Source organism: Prionailurus bengalensis, chromosome A2 (assembly GCF_016509475.1).
Source record: "Prionailurus bengalensis isolate Pbe53 chromosome A2, Fcat_Pben_1.1_paternal_pri, whole genome shotgun sequence".
Classification (NCBI taxonomy): Eukaryota; Metazoa; Chordata; class Mammalia; order Carnivora; family Felidae; genus Prionailurus; species Prionailurus bengalensis.
This window is the reverse complement of record NC_057348.1, coordinates 107,086,119-107,110,607: the sequence shown is the minus strand read 5'-3', so window position 1 is coordinate 107,110,607 and position 24,489 is coordinate 107,086,119. Positions and strand designations below refer to the sequence as shown.

The 24,489-nt window shown below is 35.2% G+C and overlaps 1 protein-coding gene across 7 annotated transcripts in view; it reads left to right on the top strand.

Moving 5' to 3' along the window:
• The window catches only part of DGKB (diacylglycerol kinase beta), a 715,318-nt gene that overhangs the window by 132,123 nt on the left and 558,706 nt on the right, over nt 1–24,489 (top strand). For 4 of the 7 annotated variants that reach the window (XM_043589011.1, XM_043589005.1, XM_043589007.1 and 1 more), the window contains exons 3-4: nt 18,531–18,607; nt 22,430–22,450. In XM_043589011.1, coding sequence (XP_043444946.1) covers nt 18,531–18,607; nt 22,430–22,450 — 98 coding nt within the window. The remainder of the gene's footprint in view (nt 1–18,530; nt 18,608–22,429; nt 22,451–24,489) is intronic. The other 3 variants (XM_043589012.1, XM_043589009.1, XM_043589010.1) reach the window with 1 other exon arrangement.

The following is a 24,489-nucleotide window of genomic DNA, read 5'->3' as shown; positions in this document are numbered from 1 at the left end:
CCTCATCCTACTGGACATTGTGTGACACTTTGCTTCCATGACCCATGTTTCTCCTGGTTTTCTTGCTATTTCACTAGATACTCATTCCTAGTCTCCTTGCAGATTCGTCTATTTTTCTTAACATCTGAACATCTGAGAGTTCCATGTCTTAGTCCTTGGTATCTTCTCTATGTCATTCTTCCTGTGATACTCAATTCTGTGGCTTTAAATACGAATTATATATATAACACTGAAATTCAGTCCTTTAGCCTAGATCTTCTCCTGAATTCAACACCCATATATAAATGCTTTCTTTTTTTACTAAAACATTCAATTGAAATATAGTTGGCATGGAACATTAAATTAGTTTCTGTACAACATAATGATTCAACAATTATATACATGATGACATGCTCATCACAATAAGTGCACTGTAATATCATTGATTGTATTCCCTATGCCGTACTTTTCTTTCCCATTATAACTGCTTTCATAATGGCCATACTTGGATGTTTGGTAGATTTTTCAATTATAAAATGCCAAAAATGAAAGTTTTTGTCTCAAACCTGCTCTTTCTCAGTATCCCCCATTCTTCTTTGTGGCAACTTCCAGTTACTCAAACATAACTTCCAGTTACTTCCAGTTACTCAAACATAAGAATTATTATGAATCTTAGAATTATTTTTGGTTTTTCAGTTTCAAAACCCACATCCTATCCATCAGTAAATCTTTGGACTCCACTTTCACAATGATCCAGGTTTCCTACTCTACTGCTAATACATTCATAAAAAGTCATCAAATCTCTGGACTCAATTAATGTAATAATTCCATAACTACTTCCCTGTTTTAACCTTTGTCTTCTAGAGTCTCTTTTCAATACAATAGCCAGAGCACTCCATTTAAAATATATTTTGAGGGGCGCCTGGGTGGCTCAGTCGATTAAGCGTCCGACTTTAGCTCAGGTCATGATTTCTCAGTCTGTGACTTCAAGCCCCACTTTGGGCCCCGTGCTGATACCTCAGAGCCTGGGGCTTGCTTCAGATTCTGTGTCTCCCTCTCTCTCTCTTTGCCCCTTCCTTGCCCACACTCTGTCTCTCTCTCTCTCTCTCAAAAATAAAATAAAAAAATAAAAAATAAAAATTAAGAAAATATTTTGAAATAACTTCAGATGCACAAGAGTTTATATTAAATATGTACAAGGAGCCCCCATGTACCAGTTAGAGATGGTTACACATTAAATAACTACAGTGTGTACAATACCATCAGAATCAGAGAATAGACTTTGTTATAATCCCCAGAGTTTATTCAGATTTCATCAGTTTTACTCGGACAGAGTATTTCTTTTATAACTTAAATCAGATTCAAAGTTTTGCCCAAATGTCATCTGTTCACAGAAGTCCACTCTTGCTATTTAAAATTGCAGACTACATCCTGAAAGTTGATAATTTTCCTTATCATTGTTGTTCTTTCCATAGCAGTTGAAATCTTCTAATATACTACATTTGCTTATATTTATTTTCTGTCTTCTTTCACTGGACTACAAACCACATGAGCCAAGAATATTTTCTGTTTTGTGCCTTGATATATTCCAAGTACTTAGAACGATGCTTGTTCTAAACTCATTACATGCCTCTCAAATATTTTCAAGAATGATTGGGCAGTCACAACTGGGCCTTTTGTTTTTTCTCTTGATCTCTATTTGTTTCTAAAGATTTGTTCACTTTCCTTAAAATACATAAATATCTATGTTGATTAATTCATTAATTACTGCTCATGTGAGTGAAATATTAACATATATTCCCAACTCCACATTCACGATGCCATGCTGAAGGCTTGAAATGGCCAAGGTGGGAGGATGTTTACAACAGGTTAATCAACAAACACATAAGTCAGCACTCTGCATCCTCTATAGTAGGTAAATATTTAACAGTACACCGCTGAATCATGCTAATCAATTTAGGTCCCAATTACAATTCATTTTTTTCTTTAGGGAATCTTCATTTATTTTCAAAATAAAAAAAATTTTTAAATAACTGCAATTACTACCTGGGCATACACAAAACTCAGCCACAGAGAGAGAATACCAAAAAGCAATCAACTTTTATTTATAGTTGATAAAGTAAATTTTGATCCACAATAAATATTTTATCCTGTAAGCATAAATTAACAAGGTTCATAATCTACCTTCGTAGAAGAGAAAAAGAAATCTGAATGTTGATGCATTGCACTTTCTTTAGGCCTTTAATGTTTACTTATTTTTAGCTACGATCTTCTCTTGCACCAAAAAGAAAATACTTTCATTAAAAATATTAAATATTAAGATGTCTTTGAAGGAGTTTTAATCTTTGGGAAATTATTTCTTTTTTGATTCCTTATGTTTTATTTGTTTATTTTCTTTTTAAAAAATACCTTTATTTTATTTTTTAATTAATTTATTGTTTAATATACATCCAAGTTAGTTAGCACATAGTGCAACAATTATTTCAGGAGTAGATTCCTTAATGCCCCTTACACATTTAGCCCATCCCCCCTCCTACAACCCCTTCAGCAACCTTCCGTTTGTTCTCTATATTTAAGAGTCTCTTATGTTTTGTCCCCCACCCTGTTTTTATATTATTTTTGCTTCTCTTCCCTTATGTTCATCTGTTTAGTATCTTAAATTCCTCATATGAGTGAAGTCATATGATATTTGTCTTTCTCTAATTTCACTTAGCATAATATTCTCTGGTTCCCTCCATGTAGTAGCAAATGGCAAGATTTCATTCTTTTTGGTTGTCAAGTGATACCCCATTGTATGTGTGTGTGTGTATACACACACACACACACACACACACACACACACACACACATATGTATATGTATATATACACCATATCTTTATCCATTCATCCTAAAATGGACGTTTGGGCTCTTTCCATACTTTGGCTATTGTCAATAATCCTGCTATAAACATTGGGGTGCATGTACCCCTTTGAAACAGCATACCTGTATCTCTTGAATAAATACCTAGTAGTGCAATTGCTGGGTCATATGGCAGTTGTGTTTTTAATTTTTTGAGAAAACTCCATGCTGTTTTCCAGAGTGGCTGCACCAGTTTGCATTCCTGCCAGCAGTGCAAAAGAGATCCTCTTTCTCCACACCCTTGCCAACATCTCTTGTTGCCTAAGTTGTTAATGTTAGCCATTCTGACAATTGTGAGGTGGTATCTCATGGTGATTTTGATTTGTATTTCCCGGATGATAAGTGATGATGAACATTGTTTCATGTGTCTGTTAGCCATCTGGATTTCTTCTTTGGAGAAGTGTCTATTCATGTCTTTTCCCCATTTCTTCACTGGATTATTTGTTTTTTCAGTGTTGAGTTTGATAAGTTCTCTATAGCTTTTGGATACTAACCCTTTATCTGATATGTCCTTTGCAAATATATTCTCCCATTCTGTTGGTTGCCTTTTAGTTTTGCTGGTTGTTTCTTTCACTGTGCAGAAGCTTTTATTTCAATGAGGTCCCAGTAGTTCAGTTTTGCTTTTGTTTCCCTTACAGTGATGTGTCGAGTAAGAAGTTGCTGCGGCCAAGGTCAAAGAAGTTTTTGCCTGCTTTCTCCTCAAGGATTTTGACACCTTCCTGTCTTACATTTAGGTCTTTCATCCATTTTGAGTTTATTTTTGTGTATGGTGTAAGAAAGTGGTCCAGGTTCATTCTTCTGCATGTCGCTGTCCTGTCTTCCCAGCACTATTTGCTGAAGAGACTGTTTTACTCATTGGATATTTTTTCCTGCTTTGTCAAAGATTCATTGATCATATGTTTGCAGGTCTGTTTCTGGGCTCTCTATTCTGTTCCACTGATCTGAGTGTCTGTTTTTGTGCCAGTACCATACTGTCTTGATGATTACAGCTTTGTAATATGTCTTGACATCTGGGATTGTGATGCCTCCAGTTTTAGTTTTCTTTTTCAGGATTGCTTTAGGTATTCATGGTCTTTTCTGGTTCCATACAAATTTTAGGATTATTTGTTCTAGCTCTATGAAGAATGCTGGCGTTATTTTGATAGAGATTGCATTGAATATATAGATTGCTTTGGGTATTATTGACAATTATTTGGGTATTATTGACAATGTTTACTCTTCCAGTCCAGGAGCATGGAATCTTTTTCCAATCTTTTTCAATTTCTTTCATAAAGTTTCTATAGTTTTCAGTGTATAGATTTTCACCTCTTGGGTTATGTGTATTCCTAGGTATTTTGGGGGTTTTGGTACAATTGTAAATGGGATCGATTCCTTGATTTCACCTTCTGTTGCTTCATTATTGGTGTATAGGAATGCAACCGATTTCTGTGCATTGATTTTATATTCTGTGACTTGGCTGAATTCATGGATCAGTTCTAGCAGTTTTTTGGTAATCTTTTGGGTTTTCCATATAAAGTATCATGCCATCTGTGACAAGTGAAAGTTTGACTTCCTCCTGGTCAATTTGGATGCCTTTTACTCTAATGTGTTGTCTGATTGCTGAGGCTAAGACTTCCAATACTATGTTGAATAACAGTGGTGAGAGTGGACATCCCTGTCATGTTCCTGACCTTATGGGGAAAGTTCTTAGTTTTTTCCTATTGAGGATGATATTAGCTGTGAATCTTTCATATATGCCTTTTATGATCTTGAGTTCTGATCCTTCTATCCCTACTTTCTTGAGGGTTTTTATAAAGAAAGTGTGCCGTATTTTGTCAAATGCTTTCTCTGCATCTATTGAGAGTATCATGTGGTTCTTGTCCTTTCTTTTATTGTTGTGATGTATCACACTGATTGTTTTGCGGATATTGAACAAGATTTGCATCCTAAGTATATCCCAATTGGTCGTAGTGAATAATTCTTTTATTGTATTGTTGGATCCGGTTAGCTACATCTTGTTGAGGATTTTTACATCCACAGTCATCAGGGAAATTGGTCTGTAGTTCCTCTTTTTAGTGGGATCTTTGTCTGGTTTTGTAATCAAGGTAATAGTGGCTTCATAGAAAGAGTTTGGAAGTTTTCCTTCCATTTCTATTTTTTGTAACAACTTCAAGAGAATAGGTGTTAACTCTTCCTTAAATGTTTGGTAGAATTCCCCTGCAAATGATCCGGCCCTGGAGTCTTTTTTTTTGGGAGATTTTTTATTACTAATTTGATTTCTTTACTAGATATGGGTCTGTTCAAATTTTCTATTTCTTTATTTTTCACTTTTTGTGGTTTATATGTTTCTAGGAATTTGTCCATTTCTTCCAGAATCCTCATTTTATTGGCGTATAATTGCTCATAATATTCTCTTATTGTTTGTATTTCTGCAGTGTTGGTTGTGCTCTCTCCTTTTTCATTCTTGATTTTATTTATTTGGGTTCTTTCCTTTTTGTTTTTGATCAAACTGGCTAGAGGTTTATCAATTTTGTTAATTCTTTCATAGAACCATCTCCTGGTTTCATTGATCTGTTCTGCTGGGTTTTGTTTGTTTATTTGTTCATTTGTTTGTTTTGTTCTTTTTCAATAGCATTGATTTCTGTTCTAATATTTATTATTTCCTGTCTTCTGCCAGTTTTGGTTTTTCTTTGCTGTTTTTTTTTCCAGCTCTTTAGATGTAAGGTTAGGGTGTGTATTGGAGACCTTTCTTCCTTCTTTAGGAAGGCATGGATTGCTATGTACCTCCTCTTCTGACTGCCTTTGCTGTGTCCCAGAGGTTTTGGGCTGTGGTGTTATCATTTCATTGGCTTCCATGTACTTTTTAATTTCCTCTTTATCTTCATGGGTTAGCCCAATCATTCTTTAGTAGCATATTCTGTAGTCACCAAGTATTTGTTATCATTCCAAATTTTTTCTTGCGGTTGATTTCGGGTTTCATATCATTTGGTCTGAAAATATGCACCATATGATCATGGTCTTTTTGTACTTGTTGAGGGCTGATTTGTGTCCCAGTATGTGATCTATCCTAGAGAATGTTCCATTTTCACTCTAGATAAATGTGTATTCTGTTTCTTTAGCATGAAATGTTCTAAATATACCTATTAAGTCCATCTAGTCCAGTGTGTCATTCAAAGCCATAGTTTCCGTGTTGATTTTCTGCCCATTGCTGTAAGTGTGGTGTTGGAGTCCCCTACTATTATGGTATTATGATCAATGAGTTTCTTTATGTTGTGATTCATTGATTTATATGTTTGCATTCTCTCACGTTTGGATCATAAATGTTTACAATTGTTAGGTCTTCTTGGTGGATAGACCCCTTAATTATGATATAATGCTCTTCTTCATCTGTTACAGTCTTTATTTTAAAATCTAGATTGTTTGATATAAGTATGGCTACTTCAGCTTTCTTTAGGCAACCATTAGCATGATAGATGGTTCTCCATCCCCTTATTTTCCATCTGAAGGTGACTTTAGGCTTAGAATGGGTCTCTTGTAAACAGCATATAGATGGATCTTGTTTTCTTATCTGTTCCTTTACCCTCTGTCTTTTGATTGGAGCATTTACTCCATTAACATTTAGAGTGGGTACTGAAAAATGGAATTTATTGCCATTATGTTGCCTGTAGAATTGGAGTTTCTGGTGGTGTTCTCTGGTCCTTTCTAGGCTTTGTTGCTTTGGTCTTTTTTGTTTTTTGTTTTTTTTTGTTTTTTTCTCTCCTCAGAGTGTCCCCCTTAAAATTTCTTGCAGGGCTGGTTTCGTGGTCATAAACTCCTTTAATTTTTGTTTGAGGAAACTTTTTAAATCTCTCCTTCTATTTTGAATAACAGCCTTGCTGGATAAAGAATTCTTGGCTGCATATTTTTATAATCCAGCATGTTGAATATATCCTGCTGCTCCTTTCTGGCCTGCCAAGTTTCTGTGGATAGGTCTGCTACGAACCTGATCTGTCTTCCCTTGTAGGTTAAGGAGTTTTTTCCCTTGCTACTTTTATGATTCTCTTCTTGCCTGAGTAGTTTGTGAATTTGACTATGATATGCCTTTTTGGTGGAAAGTTTTTGTTGAATCTAATGGGAGTTCTCTGTGCTTCCTGGATTTTGATGTCTGTCTTTTCCCAGGTTAGGAAAGTTTTCTGCTATGATTTGTTCACATAACTCTTCTACCCCTATTTCTCTCTCTTCCTCTCTGGGACTCCTATGATTCTGATGTTGTTCCTTTTTAATGAGTCGCTGAGTTCTTTAATTTTTATGTCGTGCTCTTTTGCCTTAGTCTCCCTCTTTTTTTCTGCTTCATTAATCTCCCTAAGTTTGTTTTCTGTATCGCTGATTCACTGCTCTGCCTCATCCATCCTTACCGCCGTGGCATTCATTCCAGATTGCAGCTCAGTTATAGAATTTTTTATTTCATCCTGACTAGTTTTTACTTCTTTTATCTCCACAGAAAGGGATTCTAATCTATTTTGAACCCCAGCTATTATTCTTACTATCATGATTCTAAAGTTTTATTCTGACATCTTGCTTGTATCTGTGTTGAGTAAGTCCCTGGCTGTCATTTCTTCCTGTCTTTCTTTTGGGGTGAATTCATTCATTTTGTCATTTGGATGGAAGAAAAGGAATTAATGAAGTAAAAAAAAAGTTAAAATGTTAAAAACAACACAAAGAAATCAAATAAAATATGCTAGAACCTAGGTGTGTTTTGGTCTTATGGTTGATTGAATCTTGATAGATTAGGGAAAAAAGGAAAAGATAAGAAAAGGAAAAAAAGGGGGGAGGAAAACATTTGAAAGTTTGAAAAAATGAATAGAATGACATAGAATAAAATGAAATGTTGTAAAATAGAATTTTAAAAAAATTACAAAAAATTAAAACAATATAGTAGAGAAAAGTTAAAGAAAAATATTTTTAATAAAAATAGCAAATAATTTTTTCCTCTTTATTCAATAATAAGAAAAGAAAAAGAAAAAAAATGAATGAAGGGACCAGCAAACAGAATGAAATATGATTGAAATGACATCTGGTATCCCTTAGAAGTCAAACTAAGAAGCACTTTATAGTCTGTAAACTAAGCAGGTGGAGGGACTAGTTGTGTTTCTTAAGAGTGTGGTTGGCCCATTTGGGTAGGGCTTAGTGTACGGACTCTGTTCTCCACTAGATTGTGCTGCTTAGCTTACTGGGGTGGATTGTTGTGGCACATGTAGGCATGTATATGCATGCATGGGAGGGGTGAAAATGGCATCTTTCAGCTTACCCAGTCTCTAGTATTGGAATTCCATGTCCTCCCCGACCAGGAATCAAGTCCCCCTCCTTTGTGTCTGGCTTTCATCCTCTCCCTGCTTTTACACTATTTATGAACAATGTGTCAGGCTGCCAGGCATCACCTCCATCCTGAGTTTTATCTCAGATAAGTCTGTGTTTCCCAATCCCTCATTTCTGAGGAGCTGTGGCTTTGGCCCACTCAGACCCTCTGGGGGAGAGTCTTGATGAGCAATGGCCAGGTGCCAGCCTGCCCCCAGGAGTGTTCACAAGATCATGGTGTTGCCAATTCCCAGAGACTGTGGTTGGGTGCCAGCCTGCCACAGAAAAAGTTTGTGTGATCGTGTAGAGGCAGCGTTTCAGTGATTATGGTAAATCACAACACATTTGGTACCAGGCTTCACCCTTTACATCCTTATTTCAACACCAGCAAATCTGGTTTTTCTCTGGGTCCACTGGGACATTTGCCTGTGGGGAGGCCTCACAGCCTCTCTCAAATGTCCTCCCAGCAGGGGAACTGCCACTCCTTGAGTGACCCATGGAGCCCTTGGACCTTCCTCTTTGCTTCTTGGAATTTACCTTTCCCACCAGAGCACCTCCAGGTATGGAGCTACGGACTTTCAGACTCTGCACTCCCTCTGTTTGTAGAGTCTTAATAGTATTTAAATCCTCTCCTTTCTCCTTTCTCCCTTTTTTGTTCAGACACTTGTGGCTGTTGCCACTTTTGATTTTTCTCTCCAGCTGTTTTTGAAAGGGGGGGGGGTGCTTTTCCTGTATTTCTCCCCCATCTCCGTCCTCTCTCCACAAGCAAAAATAGCTCCCTGCCCTCTGCAGCTTCTCTCTCCCCCAGTTCACCTCTCTGTTCTGCTTACCTGCAGAGTTCTGTGGTTCAGGTTGTGAAGATTGTTGTCTTAATCCTCAAATCCGTTTTCTAGGTGCGCAAGATGGTCTGGTATTGATCTGGCTACATTTCAGGGACAAAAAATGAAAAAAAAAAATAAAAAACTTCCGTGCTGTTCTGCCATCTTGGACTTTCCCTCTCAATTACAATTCTTAATTAAAATTATATTTTAAGTATCAATCCTTAGTTATTTTATAGAACAGTGGCTCAAATGCAAATGTATATTTTCCTTAATGAATTTTCCATGTGAGAATATCTCTATGATATGCAGATCATTTCATGGGCATTTCAGACAGTATCCAGCTGGAGGACAGATTACCAGATATGTTGTCTATCCAAGGAATCACTCTTATAAATATTTTGTCCAAGGCATTGAACAAGTGTACACCTCAAAAAGTTAAATGTGAATAGATGAATAAGGGAAAAAAATAGCAAATGCAGAAAATAGTTTTAAGGATTGGTTATTTAAGAGTATTATCATCAAATAATGAATATCAAAAGGAGAAAGGGAATTTTCTCCATAGCCTCACATCAACAGTTATCTTGAAATTAAATAATTGTCTTTCCAGATAAATAGAAATAATTATTATACTGTGTGTAATAGTTTTGTCTAAGATAGTATGACCATTATCTTTTCAAGTTACAAAGATCTCGAGAGCTTAGTAGAAATATGTAGAAAGGGAACTTGCTCTCAGAACTACTTACTAGCTTTTTTTTTTTAATTTTTTTTTTAATGTTTATTTATTTCTGAGACAGAGAGAGACAGCACATGAGTGTGGGAGGAGCAGAGAGAGAGGGAGACACAGAATCGGAAACAGGCTCCAGGCTCTGAGCCATCAGCCCAGAGCCTGACGCGGGGCTCAAACTCACGGACAGTGAGATCGTGACCTGGCTGAAGTCGGACGCCCAACCGACTGCGCCACCCAGGCGCCCCCTTACTAGCTTTTTAAAACAATTCTTCCTAATGTAGCTGTACCATCAGAGTATCTTTGGGATGTTTTTAAAACTCCAGCTATATACATTTCACTTAGCATATAAACTGCTACAGTGTGACTTACTATTTTTAACAATAGTTTCAGGTTTTTTTTTTTCTGTTTGTACATTTGTTATAATTCTCCCACAAGTAGATATGAACTTTAATGTTGGGGTGACTGGCTCTCCAAATATTTTATTCTATAATGTTGTAGGTGTTTATTTACTGCTGCTGACCACAACTTAAATAGGACATTTTTTTTTATATCACCTTGGGATTTACATTAATAGCAATAGCAATTTCTGGATCTTCTCTATTTCTAAAATACTATTTTTTGCTATCGTGACCTCAGATGCAGTTAAATCAGTTTTTAAGTAAAATGCTCTAATAAGTTTTTTTCCCTAATAGAAGTCCCCTGAGCAACAGCTAGACTAAATATATACTTATTAAAGATTATATATAATCTTTACAATCAGGCTAAATATATATAAATTCAGATTAAAGGCTCTGTCAACCTCTTTGCGTCATCAGAGATTTTTTTTTTCCTCCTGGAAATGCAATGTTCTCAGTGAAACAGGGACCCAGGTAGGAAGATGTAGCGGCAAAAATTTTGCTGATTAATTCTCAATTTCTTTATGCATCTCTTTAAGGATAAGAACAGTGGTTAATTCAACCTTAGCTGCATATAAAAATCATGTGAAGAGAATTTTAAAAGTTATCATGTCTAGTGGGATCCACTCTAGTGGATTCAATCATCATCACTGTGTTTTAAGCCCAGGTATCAGTATATTTTAAAAACTACCCACATGATTCTAAGATGGATCCCAGTTTGAGTATCACTGGGTTAGACACAAAGCTGTTTGGGTTATTTTATTTGAAATACTATATAGTTAAGGGAGACTTTAATTTTCACATTTAACTTTGTACTGAATAGTAATACGTTATATGTGCATTAACGCTAGCTCAGTATTTAGACTAGAAAATTTTCATTTAAACAGTTGAAGCTACAAACCTTATTTCCTACAGGATTAAAATAGCCACTGCAAAGATGATTTAGATTGAGTGCATAAAAAGATTTCTAGGCCACAGATAACCTTTTTTATAAGGGGAAAATACCACGTGGGGAAGCTTAGACTTTGAAGAAAAGTTTTGAAGCACTGAGTTGGGAAAGCCAACAGATGACTTTTCCATGGTCCCAAATTCAGATTACAGGCATTAGGAGCCTCTCTCACATTGTCAGAGCTGCATTATTCCTGGAAACCCAATGTCCTCACTGAAACAGGGGCCCATGGTGTTGTCTACTCAGGCACATAAAGGACTAGATGATTAATCTACAGTTGGTTATTTCAGAATTTGGTAGTTTTAAAAATAACAAATGTGCTTTGTAAGTTGGATAGTCTTGGTGTTAACAGTGGAATATGATAATCTTTTCATGGGAGTGAGAAGGCCTAGGACTACTGTTTGGATAGTAAAACTATTGGCCTTGACCTTTAAAGTATATTTACCTTGAAACAAACAAAAAAAGATTTTCTTAGGAGGTATAATAAGAATGTGTTCTTTGCAAAACATTTTTAGGATTTTACTTCAGTAGTTCTCTGCATTTGCTGTGACTTTCCCTTCTTAATGCACACAGGCAATTTTAATGTTTAAGAATGTCTCATAATAATTATATGAAATACATACATTATGTCAAATTTACATATGTTTTAAGGTTTTCAAAAAGAATTGTATATATATTCTAATTCCATTATCAAAGAGAAATATAATCCTAAACAAAAATAAATATGCCAGAAAACACTTTAAAAATATCCATATGACCTTTTTGGTTTGTTTTTTATATTTCATATATATATATATATATATATATATATATATATATATATTGTATTCTTCACCTGTTAATTTAAGTTGGTAAAAAAGAAATAGAATGTTTCCATGTGCTAGAAAAATAGGTAATGAACTTCAGTGAACTAAATTAAAGAAAACCATGGACTGCCAAGTTGATGCCTTGGCTATGATGGAAACTTCTATTTTTTTTGTTATGTTTTGCTTTGCTTTTACAAAATAAGGAAAACAGATTTGGGTCATATACCAAAGTTTGGATCACTACTTAAACCCCTTTGGGTTGTATGATTTTGAATAAGTAATGGTTACTTTAACCTTGATGTCTTCATGCGTTTGTGAGTCTTAAATGAAAGAATAAGATACAATGTTTAAAAAAAAGATACAGCACTTTGCAATCTCTAAAACAATCTACCCATGCAAATGTTGATTAACAGTGTTAATTGTACTCAATGCATAAATCAGGTGTAGATTCTAAGAAAGTTATTATAGGGTATTCCATAGAAGGTTAGTTGCTATCTACTGTTGTTGAAGGAAGTCTTGAGAGGTTTTATGAATAAGGTGACAGGTAAACTATGGCATGCATTATGTTTGAACTTCATTTGATATTGGAGAGAATCCCAGGCAAAGAGAACATCATGAGCAAAGGAGGGGCTCTAAAATCATGGGATATCTTACAATGAATATTAACTATAATAAGGAAGGCATGAAAAATAGCTGTTGGTAGGTAGGGTATGGATCATATTGTGACATAACTATTATGCCAAAAGGAGGAGTTTGTGCTTCAATCCAAACACAACAGGAAACTGTTGAAAGTAATGATATTTTTGAAGTCATATTTATGGTGGAACAAAGGAACAGGAATTTATTGCGCACCAGACACTCTGCTACATACAGTACTACAAGGTTTGTATCATTATTCCTATTTTCCATATTAGAAAACTGAGCCACGGAGACATTAAAAATATGCCCAAGGATATTCAACCATGAATTCTGGAGCCAGGACTCAAATCTAAAACTCTCTATCTTTAAATGTTTCCATAATTGCATGAGACCTTTGTGATTAATCTGAGAAGTGTGTGTTGAGTTTTTTGGAATGAAGAGTCAAAGAGACTGTGAAATCACAAAGGAAGTTCATTCAAGATGTAGCAGACACTTAAGTAGATCATCAGTCCCCATATACATTTCCTCTGTCCTTGCATATAACCAAAGCATTTGCTGAACAAAATGATCCCTCCCCGTTTTTGGTTCAGTAGCACCTTAGTGATTCTGATGGTGGTAGAGCAAGTAATCTAAAATCCCATAGTCTTTGTTGTGGTTAGTAATATTAAATTGCTTCCTAGTAAAATGGATATGGTTTTTACCAGGATATTACTTCCTGGTAAAATGGATATAGGGCAGTGAGTTGCTTCTACTGTTCTTCTCCAAGTCTCCTGCCCTATTAGCTGAGTCAAGCATCAGTGCCTCTGGAATTAGCCATGTATTTCATGTCATGACCCTCCTTTGCTTTCTAAGAGACCCTGTATTTGGTACTAAGCATCTGTCCTGATCCCTGATCCAAGGATGAAATCAGCTGTTTGAACATGGCTGCCCTACACTTCAGTTGCCAGGCTTCTTTGATGCCAGACCTTTGTTTCATTACAGATATGTATTACCTGTGAATTGATCTCCCAGTTCACAGCTGCCTGCCTGGCTGCCTGCCTACCTAGATTTCTCAGTATTGCTCAGCCCAGAATCTGTCACTATGCTCTCTTATTTGAAGCTCCAATATTAGCTGAAATGTGATTGAGATTATGTCTTTCACTAACCATCTATTCACCCAGGCATCACTTACTTTATGTCTGTTTTATACTAGAGAGTAGGTCAGATTAAGTTATGTGTCCTTTCTCCTCTCCACCACCCCAGTGCTGTTTGAACAGACGTGATTTAGAGTTGACAGAATTAGAAAGATAGGAATGTTTATGGTGACAAGTAATAGGAGCAAATCCAGAAAAGCAGTAGAATTATAAAATAAGTAAGTGACGTTTTGCCTTTGAAGGTCGGTAGAACACAACAGCAGGATCTTTACAATCTACTGCAGTTCGGGAATCCACACAGATATGTAGACTGTTCATATAAGGCAATTCTGATTAAAGGTTAGGGGACCAAGTCAGGATATCTGGAACCCTTTGATGTTTCATACCAGAATCTTAATCTATAGAATATTGGCTGGGTAAGTCAAGGCCTCAGTGGTCAAGAGACTGGGCCCAAGAGAGGTTATTGGGACTGGAATAGAACAACAAGATAATGTTCCAGTTCCTAAACTAGATTGTGAAGTGGAGATTGGATCATGAATATACCTTAGATATCAAGATTAAAAATGAAATTTGACCATTGAAAAAGGGGTAAATGGAGTGAATGGTGATTGATCTAAATATGAATCAGTGCTTGTCAAATTGTCCCTGAGCAGGATCATCATTGAAACACAGAGATTTTGCCTCTTAATTTGTTAAATTTATTCCTAGTGGTCTTCCACTAAGAATATTCTAATATAAACTATGACCAAGAAAATCCTAAAAAATGACATGAATAATTTTAAGGACTATTGCCCTCTCTGGAGCATTCATAAATGATTACTGAGTGTGTGTGTGTGTGTGTGTGTGTGTGTGTGTGTGTCGGGGCGGGGGGAGGTTTACTCCTATGGAAACCTGAAATGAAAAGCCTATCTTTAGGCAATGTCTTTAACGTTCTTCGGAAAGCCTAGGTATAAGAAAGCAAATTTTCTCCTCCCCCTTTCATTTTATCATGGGGCTCAGATATGGTTAAAATAGCCAGAGTCCTTGGGATATCTTATTCCAAAATTTGTGAATCTAGAAATGTGTATGTCTATGTAGTTGTTTACAGAAGTATCTGCATCCACATCTATAAATTAGAAGAAGTAAAAGTTTTCTGGTAAGTTACACTAATGCCTTATTATTGACAAAGAAGGATTTGGGACAAAAGATTCAGCTTCATGTCTCTCTTTAGTTTTTTTAAAGTTTATTCATTTATTTTGAGAGAAAGGGAGAGCGATAGAGAGACGACACTAGTGGCAGAGGAGCAGAGAGAAAGAGAGAGAAAATGAGAACCCCAAGCAGACTCTGCACTGTCAGTGGAGAAGCCAATGCTGGGCTCAGACTCATTAACTGGGAGACCATGACCTGAGCTACAATGAAAAGTCAGACAGTTAACTGACTGAGCCACCCGGGTGCCCCTCATCTCTCTCTTTAATATAGAACCTGGTCTCTAAAGTAGTTTTAAGTTTCTGCCAAGGTAAATGTCAAAGTAATTACTGTAATTTGTTTTAATTAAGAAATAGCTTTGATCAATTGAATCACAATATTTATTGCAATTCCATTACTTCATCTTTGTAATAAATTTGAGTGCTATGTAAAAATAAAATGTACATTTTCTTCCCCAGAGCAACCTACAATCTAGCAGGAAGCAAGACGTAACAAATTAACTCTGATCACAGTACAGAAAGTGGTAGCAAAATATATACTGAAAAAGAAATATATAGGAAAGTGTAACAGTCTTCAAACATGTTACACCACGCACACACACACACACACACACACACCACTCTCAACAGCAAAAAGATAAACAACCCAGTTAAAAAATAGTCAAAAGACTTGAATAGACATCTCTTCAAAAAAGATATACATATGGCCAATAAGCATTTGAAAAGATGTTCAGGGGCACCTGGGGGGCTCTGTCTGTTAAGCATCTGACTTTGGCTCAGGTCACAATCTTGCAGTCTATGAGTTCGAGCCTCACATAGGGCTCTGTGCTGACAGCTCGGAGCCTGGAGCCTGCTTCAAATTCTGTGTCTTCCTCTCTCTTTGCTCCTTCCCCACTCACACTCTGTCTCTCTGTCTGTCTCTCTCAAAAATAAATAAACATTTTAATTTTTTTTTTTAAAAATGAAAAGATGTTGAACATCATTAGCCATTAACAAATAACTAATGAAATACAAATCAAAAGCATTTCATTCCCTTTAAGGTAGCTCTGATAATAATTAAAAAAAACTAGGGAAGTATAGCAAAGATGTAGAGAAATTAGAATTCTTATACATTATTGATAGGAATGTGAAGTAGGATAGCCCTGTGAAAATCTGTTTGGCAGTTCCACCAAATGTTCCACATGGAGTTTCCGTATGACCTAGCAGTTCTCCTCTTCAGTGTATACCCCTGAGAATTAAAATATGTATTTGCACAAAATCATGTATACTTGAATGTTTGTTCATAGTGGCATTCTTTATAATAACTGAAACATGGAAACAACTCAAATGTACATGAGATGAGGACTGGATAAACAAAATGTGGTATATCCATAAAATGGAATATTTTTTAGCTATAAAAAGGAATAAAGAACAGACACATACTGTAGCATATGTGAACCTTGAAGTAAAAGAAGCCAAACAAAGACAACAAATTATATAATTCCATTTTTATGGAATGTCCAGAATATGGAGGTTGTTTTTGGGGTGATGAAAATATTTTGGAATTATGTAGGGTGATGGTTGCACAGCAATGTGAATACATTTTAAAAACCCACTGATTTGTATAGTTTAAAATGGTCAAAATAGAATCTATGTTATGTGGAATTTTTAATAATATAAAAACAATACAGTCACACAAAAAACCTCACAGAACTTACAACATAAACAAAATTGCATACTCTAAATGAAAGTATAATTCACAAAATATAGACATGATTCACTTGATGGGGATCTAAGAATTAATTTTCTGGCAGGATGCCTCAAAAGCTCATTTGTAAATTAGTATTTTTGGAACTGGGAATTATTTTATGTTACAAACATCGCTGAATCTTGGGGAAATGAAAGGAGGATGATATTCAAATGCTAGGACCATACCCTCTTCCCTAGTGGAAAACTAAACAGCTTCTGCTTATTTCCCACATTTCAGTTTCAGCCTTGTTTTATCACTATTAATCAAACTTGATTGAATGTTTAGATGGCTTATCAGTATTAATGGTTAGTTTTCTCTAAGTTAAGTATATTGTAAGTCTTAGATTGCTTTATCAAAATTATATTTTGATAACTATGAGAGCATTGTATTAGTAGATTGATTGCATATATTTATATTCTACTTATTTATATTTTTCTAACATTTATTTTCTTTCATGACATTATTTCCATATTAACTCAGGATTCTTTTGTCACAATCTTAGTATGATGAACATCCTAAAAATATTTCAAAATATTTCAAAATTGAAAAAGCAATTCAAAATTATTTTGGTAACATTTTTTAAAAAAATGTTTATTTATTTATTTTGAGAGAGACAGAGAGTAAGCTGGGGAGTGGAAGAGAGAGAGGGAAAGAAAGAATCCCAAGCAGACTCCACACTGTCAGTATGGAGCCCAACCCAACATGGGCTCCATCTCATAAACCTTGAGGTCATGGCCTCAGCTGAAACCAAGAGTCGGATGTTTAACTGATTGAGCCCCGCCAGGTGCACCTAAACTTTTTTTTTTTTAAGTTTATTTATTCTGAGAGAAAGAGAGAAAGAGAACCAGTGAGGGAGGGGCAGAGAGAGAGAGGGAGGAAGAAGATCTGAAGCAGTCTCTGTGCTGACAGAGAGCCTGATGAGGGGCTCAAACTCATGGACTGTGAGAGCATGACCTGAGCCAAAGTCGGACACTAAACCAACTGAGCCACCCAGGTGCCCCTAAACTTTTTTTGTGTGTTTTTTAAATTTGGAGCTATAAGTAGCTTTTCATTGAATGCTTCCTCAATGGGGCAGCATCCCTTCTGGCAAGTAGAGAGATACTTCCTCAACTTTGTTTCTTAATTTTTTTTTCCTAAACTTGGTTTCTTAATTGAATTAAGCTTTAGTTTGTTCTTTGTGTATATTTAGAAAATTCCTTATAAAACCATCTGCAAAATACTACAATGTGTACCTTGCCTCTGACTGGATTCACCACTGAGGCTTGACTACACATTTCATTGTGTTTATTTGTCCAGCAGGGTTATTCTTTGCTAATGGAGTAAAATATGTAAAATGTACTGTGTTAATTATAAAGTTCAATAACAAATGCCTATGTTTAATTTTTTTTCTTTTTTAAATGTTTATTTATTTATTTTGAGAGAGAGAGACAGAGTGAGTGTGTGCACAAATGGGGGAGGGGAAGAAAGAGAGGGAGAGAGAGAATCCCAAGCAGGCCCTAAGCTCAGCACGGAACTTGATCTCATGACCTTGAGATCATAACCTGAACCAAAATGAAAAGTTGGAGGCTTAACCGACTGAGCCACTCAGGCACCCCCTATATTTTCTTTTTAAACTAAGCTTATTTCATTCATTTAGATGTTATGCTATCAAAATAAAGAGAAGAGATGCTACTTTTTTATATGTTTGCTCATTAATTTATGTAGTACATAGGTAATGGCCTTATTCTTGGGCAATACACTTGGAAAACAGTATTTCTGTCCCTTTCTTTTTTGTGTGTGATTGCTTTTTTCAACCAAATAGCCTTTTGAAAATGATAAAGAATGTTTCACATGTTCATTTTAAAACTGAATATGTGTTGGTGGTTATATTTTAATGGGTCTTTGTTTCTGAACTGGGTTATTTAACCACAACAGGCATCTATAAACAATTTGTGTGTTCTCTATTTCTTTATAGATTCCACAAAGAAATTAAAGGATGTTCTTGAAGAATTCCATGGTAATGGTGTGCTTGCAAAGTATAATCCTGAAGGGGTAAAACTTCTTTTTCATTTATATCAGTTTCATATATATGATTGGAGAAGGGGTTTCTTAATGAAGAGTCCTTGGAAATATATGTACCATATACCATACCATAAATGAAATAAAATTCATAATGAAATGCTATTTTGGAAAATACGTAAAATAGTGTACTACTTTTTTCATTCAAAAAACGTTTGCTGATGAAAATAACATTTCTATACTGGGTGCTTGAAAGAGTATAGGTCATCTCTAATATGGTCTTAGGTTCTTTCCCTAGATGTTAAAGATACTGCAATTCTGAATTGGCTTGCTCAGGTAGGATCAGGTCAGGATTAGATAGAAGGGAAGACAAAGTGTGCTTGCCGCTCACTCTGTGACCTACAGGTTTTAACCCCAGATCAAAATTCGTTGGGGGCAGGAGAGTTACTCCTTTCAGAGAATGATTCCCTTGACTAAAGAAAGATCTGTAATTTTAAAAAGCCACTTTGGGTAAAAAAGAGGAATTTCTTCACCCTATCTTGTTTTAACCTACTACCAGTAAGCTGACAAGTCCCTGAAATTCCTTCCTTGTAAAAACTTCATGTCCTGTCGATTGCTTTTGGACACCTTGCTTGAATGAATGTCTTTCCTTTCCTAATTACTTGTTAAATAACCTTCCTTTTAATGCTGCCTGAGTGATGCTACATTTAAATGTTTGAGCACCTTTGCTGTGAGTTCTTTTGCAGTTTCTCTGAATGATAGTTGTGTTGTATGGGAGATAAAACAAATTACCCTTTGGAAAAGGCCCTTTCCCCTGGATGAATTATTTAGCCAGCTAGATAGGTTTGTTTGCTGATTTAACTGCGATTTGTTTTTTGTTATCATTGTCATTACAGTTTTGAATGTTTATAAGAGCACAGTTCCTAGTTTTCCTTCAATATTACTTTTCTTAGGGATTTATAGAATTTGCGTTTTAGTCAAAACCAAATCTACATATTCTAACCTTAATTCATATTGTTTTATAATTTCCTTTCAGTATTTTCCATAGCTTTCTTTCATGTCATATTTTCTTATTTTGTCTATATTCTGATACATTACTGTAGCTTGTAAAGGTGTTTAATCTAAGATTTGTTTTCTTTTTCAAGTAAGTTAATATTTACAGCCTACCAATGATGGGGAAAATAAGGCAGTTTAAAGCCATTCCCATTTTCCTGTCCTAGGAACAAAAGCAGATATCCAGCGTACATTTCCCTCAGATTTTATTTTCCTGGATGCTATAGTATGAGAAAGAAAATGTTGGCAGAAAAGTTTGTAGAACTGAAAATCTCAAAGACCATAAAAGCAGAGTGGGAAAGCTAAGATGACAACTGTACAGAATTGCTGTAAGGCCCAAAAGTGTCATTAATATTTACATTTCTGACCATGCTTGAAAATGTACATGTTATCTAATCTATATACATAGATAAAACTAGGTTTGTTTTTCTCCCTAAAGATAGCTGGTAGCTATAAATTAAGTTGGAATGTAATTTTGTTTGCAAAATAGCCTTTTTGCTTCAATGATTTCTTATTTAAAAGACTCTCCAGACTTAGTCTTACTGTTATATTTTTCATGAGGATTATCAGTCACTGTATACTGGATTTATTGAGGTAATTACTAGATTCATTCTTAGACACCCATATGATGTCAGCCTATTCAGTAATGTAATAATTCTCCATAAATGTGCAGATCTGCTCTTGAAATGCATTATTAAAATAATGAATTGTTGAAAAACAAAAAGTTAGATCTCATTATGACCCCAAAGTAATTCTAATTTAAAAGCAAAACTACTCCTAATCTAACATTGATAGGTCTTTTCCCTTCAGGAAAAAAAAATAAATAAAGTTTATATGACTCTTAAACACTAGTATGTATTTTACAAAAGCCAATAGGAGGTAATTAGGAATATTTAATGTTGAAAAAGAAATCTTTAAAGCCTTGAGGTTCTCTTCAGAACATGACTTCATCCAGTTTCTGAAAGGTTACTATAACAGTATGCAGAATTCACATGGGAAGTTATCACTCTCTATTGACTGGACAGGTTAATCCTAAAGTTCTTTGCCACAGATGACTACTTAATTGATGCCCCCTTATACAAGAAAATTTAGAAAAAAATATTTCATCTACACTACTTTTAGAATAAACAATTAATCCTTTGTTTTCTAAAATGAGCATTGCTTATGTCATCCATATAAAAGATATTTGCAAAGAAACAAAGAAAGAACAGCCTAAATATCTCTTACTTGCTTCTCCTCTTTTAAAGCTGCTTATATGATGGTAGGCGCACTGTATTTCTTATCACTCTTTTAATTACTGAATTCTAAATCTTTGTATAAAGGCTTAATATAATGAATATGTGACCTGTTTAAGTGTATTTTAATGGAGAAGAAATACTAATTGCAATATATGGATGAATCTAATGGAGAATAAATACTAACTGCAATATACAGATGAATCAATTATTTTTAATTTGTGTCTTTTAAAGATCATGTAACAATCACTCTTTGAAAAAAAATAAATAACCAAATCAAAAAAATATATTATTCTAAACAATGGTACTAAAGATTCCCTAAGAGCCAAAATTTTAAAAAGGTCTTAAGTTTCCTTAACAGATAAGATTATCAAGTTTTTAGATAAAGTCATTATAAGAAAACTAAAATTACTTTCTCAAGATTCACAAGCTAGTTTCATGATAAGAGCCGTAATTAAAACCTAATTATCTGGAATCCCAGATTAAGATTAATGCCCTTTCTTCTTCACTTTGTTGACTGGCCATAAAATGAAAAGGAAGGTTTTGGGAGATGAGAATAAGGGGAAAAGAAAGGTATGTCACGTACATTGAATGGCATTTCTTATGTAATGAGTATGGCATATTCCCATGCATGTAATTACTACTAACTCATACCTAATAAGGTAAGAGATTCTTATTAGTCTCCAACTAATCTTACATGAATGATATAATGTTAAGAGTATGATTATAGCTAGTTTTTAGTAGCCATCCAAACTCAGTGAGAAGACTCACAGTGAATATAGTCAGCATATCTCAGATATAAATGATTCATGAAAGTAACGGAATTTGATAATATGAGAGAGAACCAGTTTGGCATTGCATTTTATGTATATGTAAAATATACATAGAATATTATAGAATAAGTAATTGTGTGTGTGTGTGTGTGTGTGTGTGTATCTTTTTCCCTCCTGGATTTCAAATTCAATTCTATATTGTTCCACTGATGTTTAAAAACATGGGAAAAAATAAGTAGTACTATATGTATGGGAAGATATTTTTCTTTAAAGGCATTGCAATGGGCTAGTCAAACATGTTATTCCAAAAGATGGAAACATTAGAAGTGAGAAATAAGTATTCATAATCTAATATATATTTATAATGTTGTTATATTTTCATAATTTTCTCTGGAAGGTTTTAAAAATCTTATATGTGTTGTTCATTATATTTATCTCCTATCAGTTAGAACTATTTGCTTATTACACTCAAAGATTGACCTAGTAAGTGATTCTCAAATTTTAGCTTGTATCAGAATCACCTGTGGGTCTTCTTAAAACACAGGTTTCTGCCTGTTCCCCTACCCTCTCAGTTTCTGTGTTTCTGGGGTAAGGCTCAAAAATGTATATTTCTATCAGTTTCACAGTTTATGATAATGATGCTGTTTCAGGACCACATTTTGAGACCCATGGATCTAGGGTATGTTTTAAAATCAATCTGTAAAATTGACCTTTTAGCTTGTCAGCAATATGAGATAATGAGTATAAATTACCTTACATTAACACATGTATTCTTTCTTTCCTTGCATGCACAGAAACAAGACATTCTTAACCAAGTAAGACATTTTCTTTTCTATTGAAATCTGTCTTTTCTTTTTTTATTCTGATGTGAGCTATGAATTTCTCATCCATATCACTGACCTGTACTTCTGTACCATTAAGATTCATATAATATGCAAGTCTATCCATAATACTTAGTAGGTTATAATTGACCGACACTTGTTCACATCAAAGTCTGAAACAGAGGAGCTAATGTCTCAATGGATTCAAAGAGGGTCTAGAGGGTGGGCTTTAGTTTTATAGGCTCTTGAATTTAATTTTCTAATTTCGCCAAAACATGGATCAGACTCCAATAAAATAATTCATATAATGAAAGTCTTAATTTATTCTTTTACAATGGGAGGTTTATAATTGCACTTAAATGCAATTGATAGGGATTTCATTGTGGGGGGCATCTACAGTGCTATTAGAATCTGTGAGAAAAATATAACTGAAAAGCTGTTGATCTTTGCCTTCCTGGGAAAAAAGAGTAAACCATCTGTTGTTTCAGTCACTCTCTCCTAGCAAAGCCTATTTTGTAAAGGAAGTTTGGGGTCCATAGTTCAGCTGGGTGCCTAGAATTACAACCCATTTTGGGAATCTCTAAATGGATTTTTCTATCATACTAGGAATATATCATACCAAAATGCATGAGATATTTAAAAACATAATATTGTCTCCCTTGAACAGTAATGGGTATGTATTAGCAGCTTTTTATTCACACGTTTCCCTATGGTCTCAATGACAGAAAACACTGTGATCTCATCCCCGACATATCACAGTGCAATTGGTTACATCAGAATGATCTTGATCGACTAGATACAGGTCCTCCATATTACAGTCTCCTAGGATGAGGTAGGACTGAAATGGCAACTTATTGACTGTGATGACTTTCACCAGTCTCTTTCAGAGGATGACACTTCCCTGATATTATCCCTGACCTCTATGGAAACCTACCAACCACTACCCCACCCAAGATGGACTACATGGACTTTATGGTTTTAGGGGACAACTCTTCAGAGTAAATGGCTGCTTTTATATAGCATGCTTTAGCTAAATGAAAGGACATTTACTGAACACGTTGGTCAACAAACACACCTTTCTGCACAATCGGCATCCCTACCAGGGACTGTCTGAAAACTGGTGTCAAAGTTAGCCCTGCCCTTTTTAGGGTCAGTGGGATGAGTTTCTTCCTTTTCCTTGCTCAGTCTTTGTTCCATATGGAAATGTTTAGTAGGCAAGCGATTTCAGTTGCAGAATAGAAAGAATAGGTATAGCTGAGGTTAGCCAAAGGAAAAAAACACGGCATGCATATTTATTGCTCTATATGGGCTCTTGGTGTATCAGTGCCTATGAGTGTAGGACTTTCTCTTTACATTTCCTGTTAGTAGATGATCCTTGGCTCAAGGCTGAGTTGTATTTCATAGTTCCCTAAGCTTCCCTTATCTTTGTACTTGGTACTCTGTACTGTGGATTCTACCAATATAGAAGGTTACCCTTTACATTTAGTGAGTTGCTTCATTCCTTTAATAAGAAACCTGGGAATTCATAACTTACATTTGGTAGTGCTGTTGCCTAATGTAATATTTTAAGTGTCTTTAACAAGGATATTGACACTGATAGAATTGTTAGCAATGATATAAACACCCTTTTATTGTAAGCTATAATTGTCCTTCCAGAACCGAATTCAACCTTTGCCATTAAAGAAAGCATCTGGAAAGTATAACAGAGAAAATGTGGTCTTAGGAGTTCAACTGAACTGAGTTCAAATCCCACATCTGCCACATATTAGCAGTTCTTGTACAAATGATTAGCCTCCATTTGTTCAGGTGTCGAACAAGAGGAATACTGGCCTTATTGAGTTGTTAAAAGGGTTAAATTCTAAAGTGTGTATAAAATACTTAGCTCTGTGCCTGACGTGTAGGTATTCCAGTGATGTTTAAAGACAGTGGCTGTTAGTCACACTTTAGCAACCAGCATGATTTCATACAAAATTTCTAGAATATATGTGAAAAGAGAAGGTGGGAATATATGAGATACACCATCAGCCTATCCT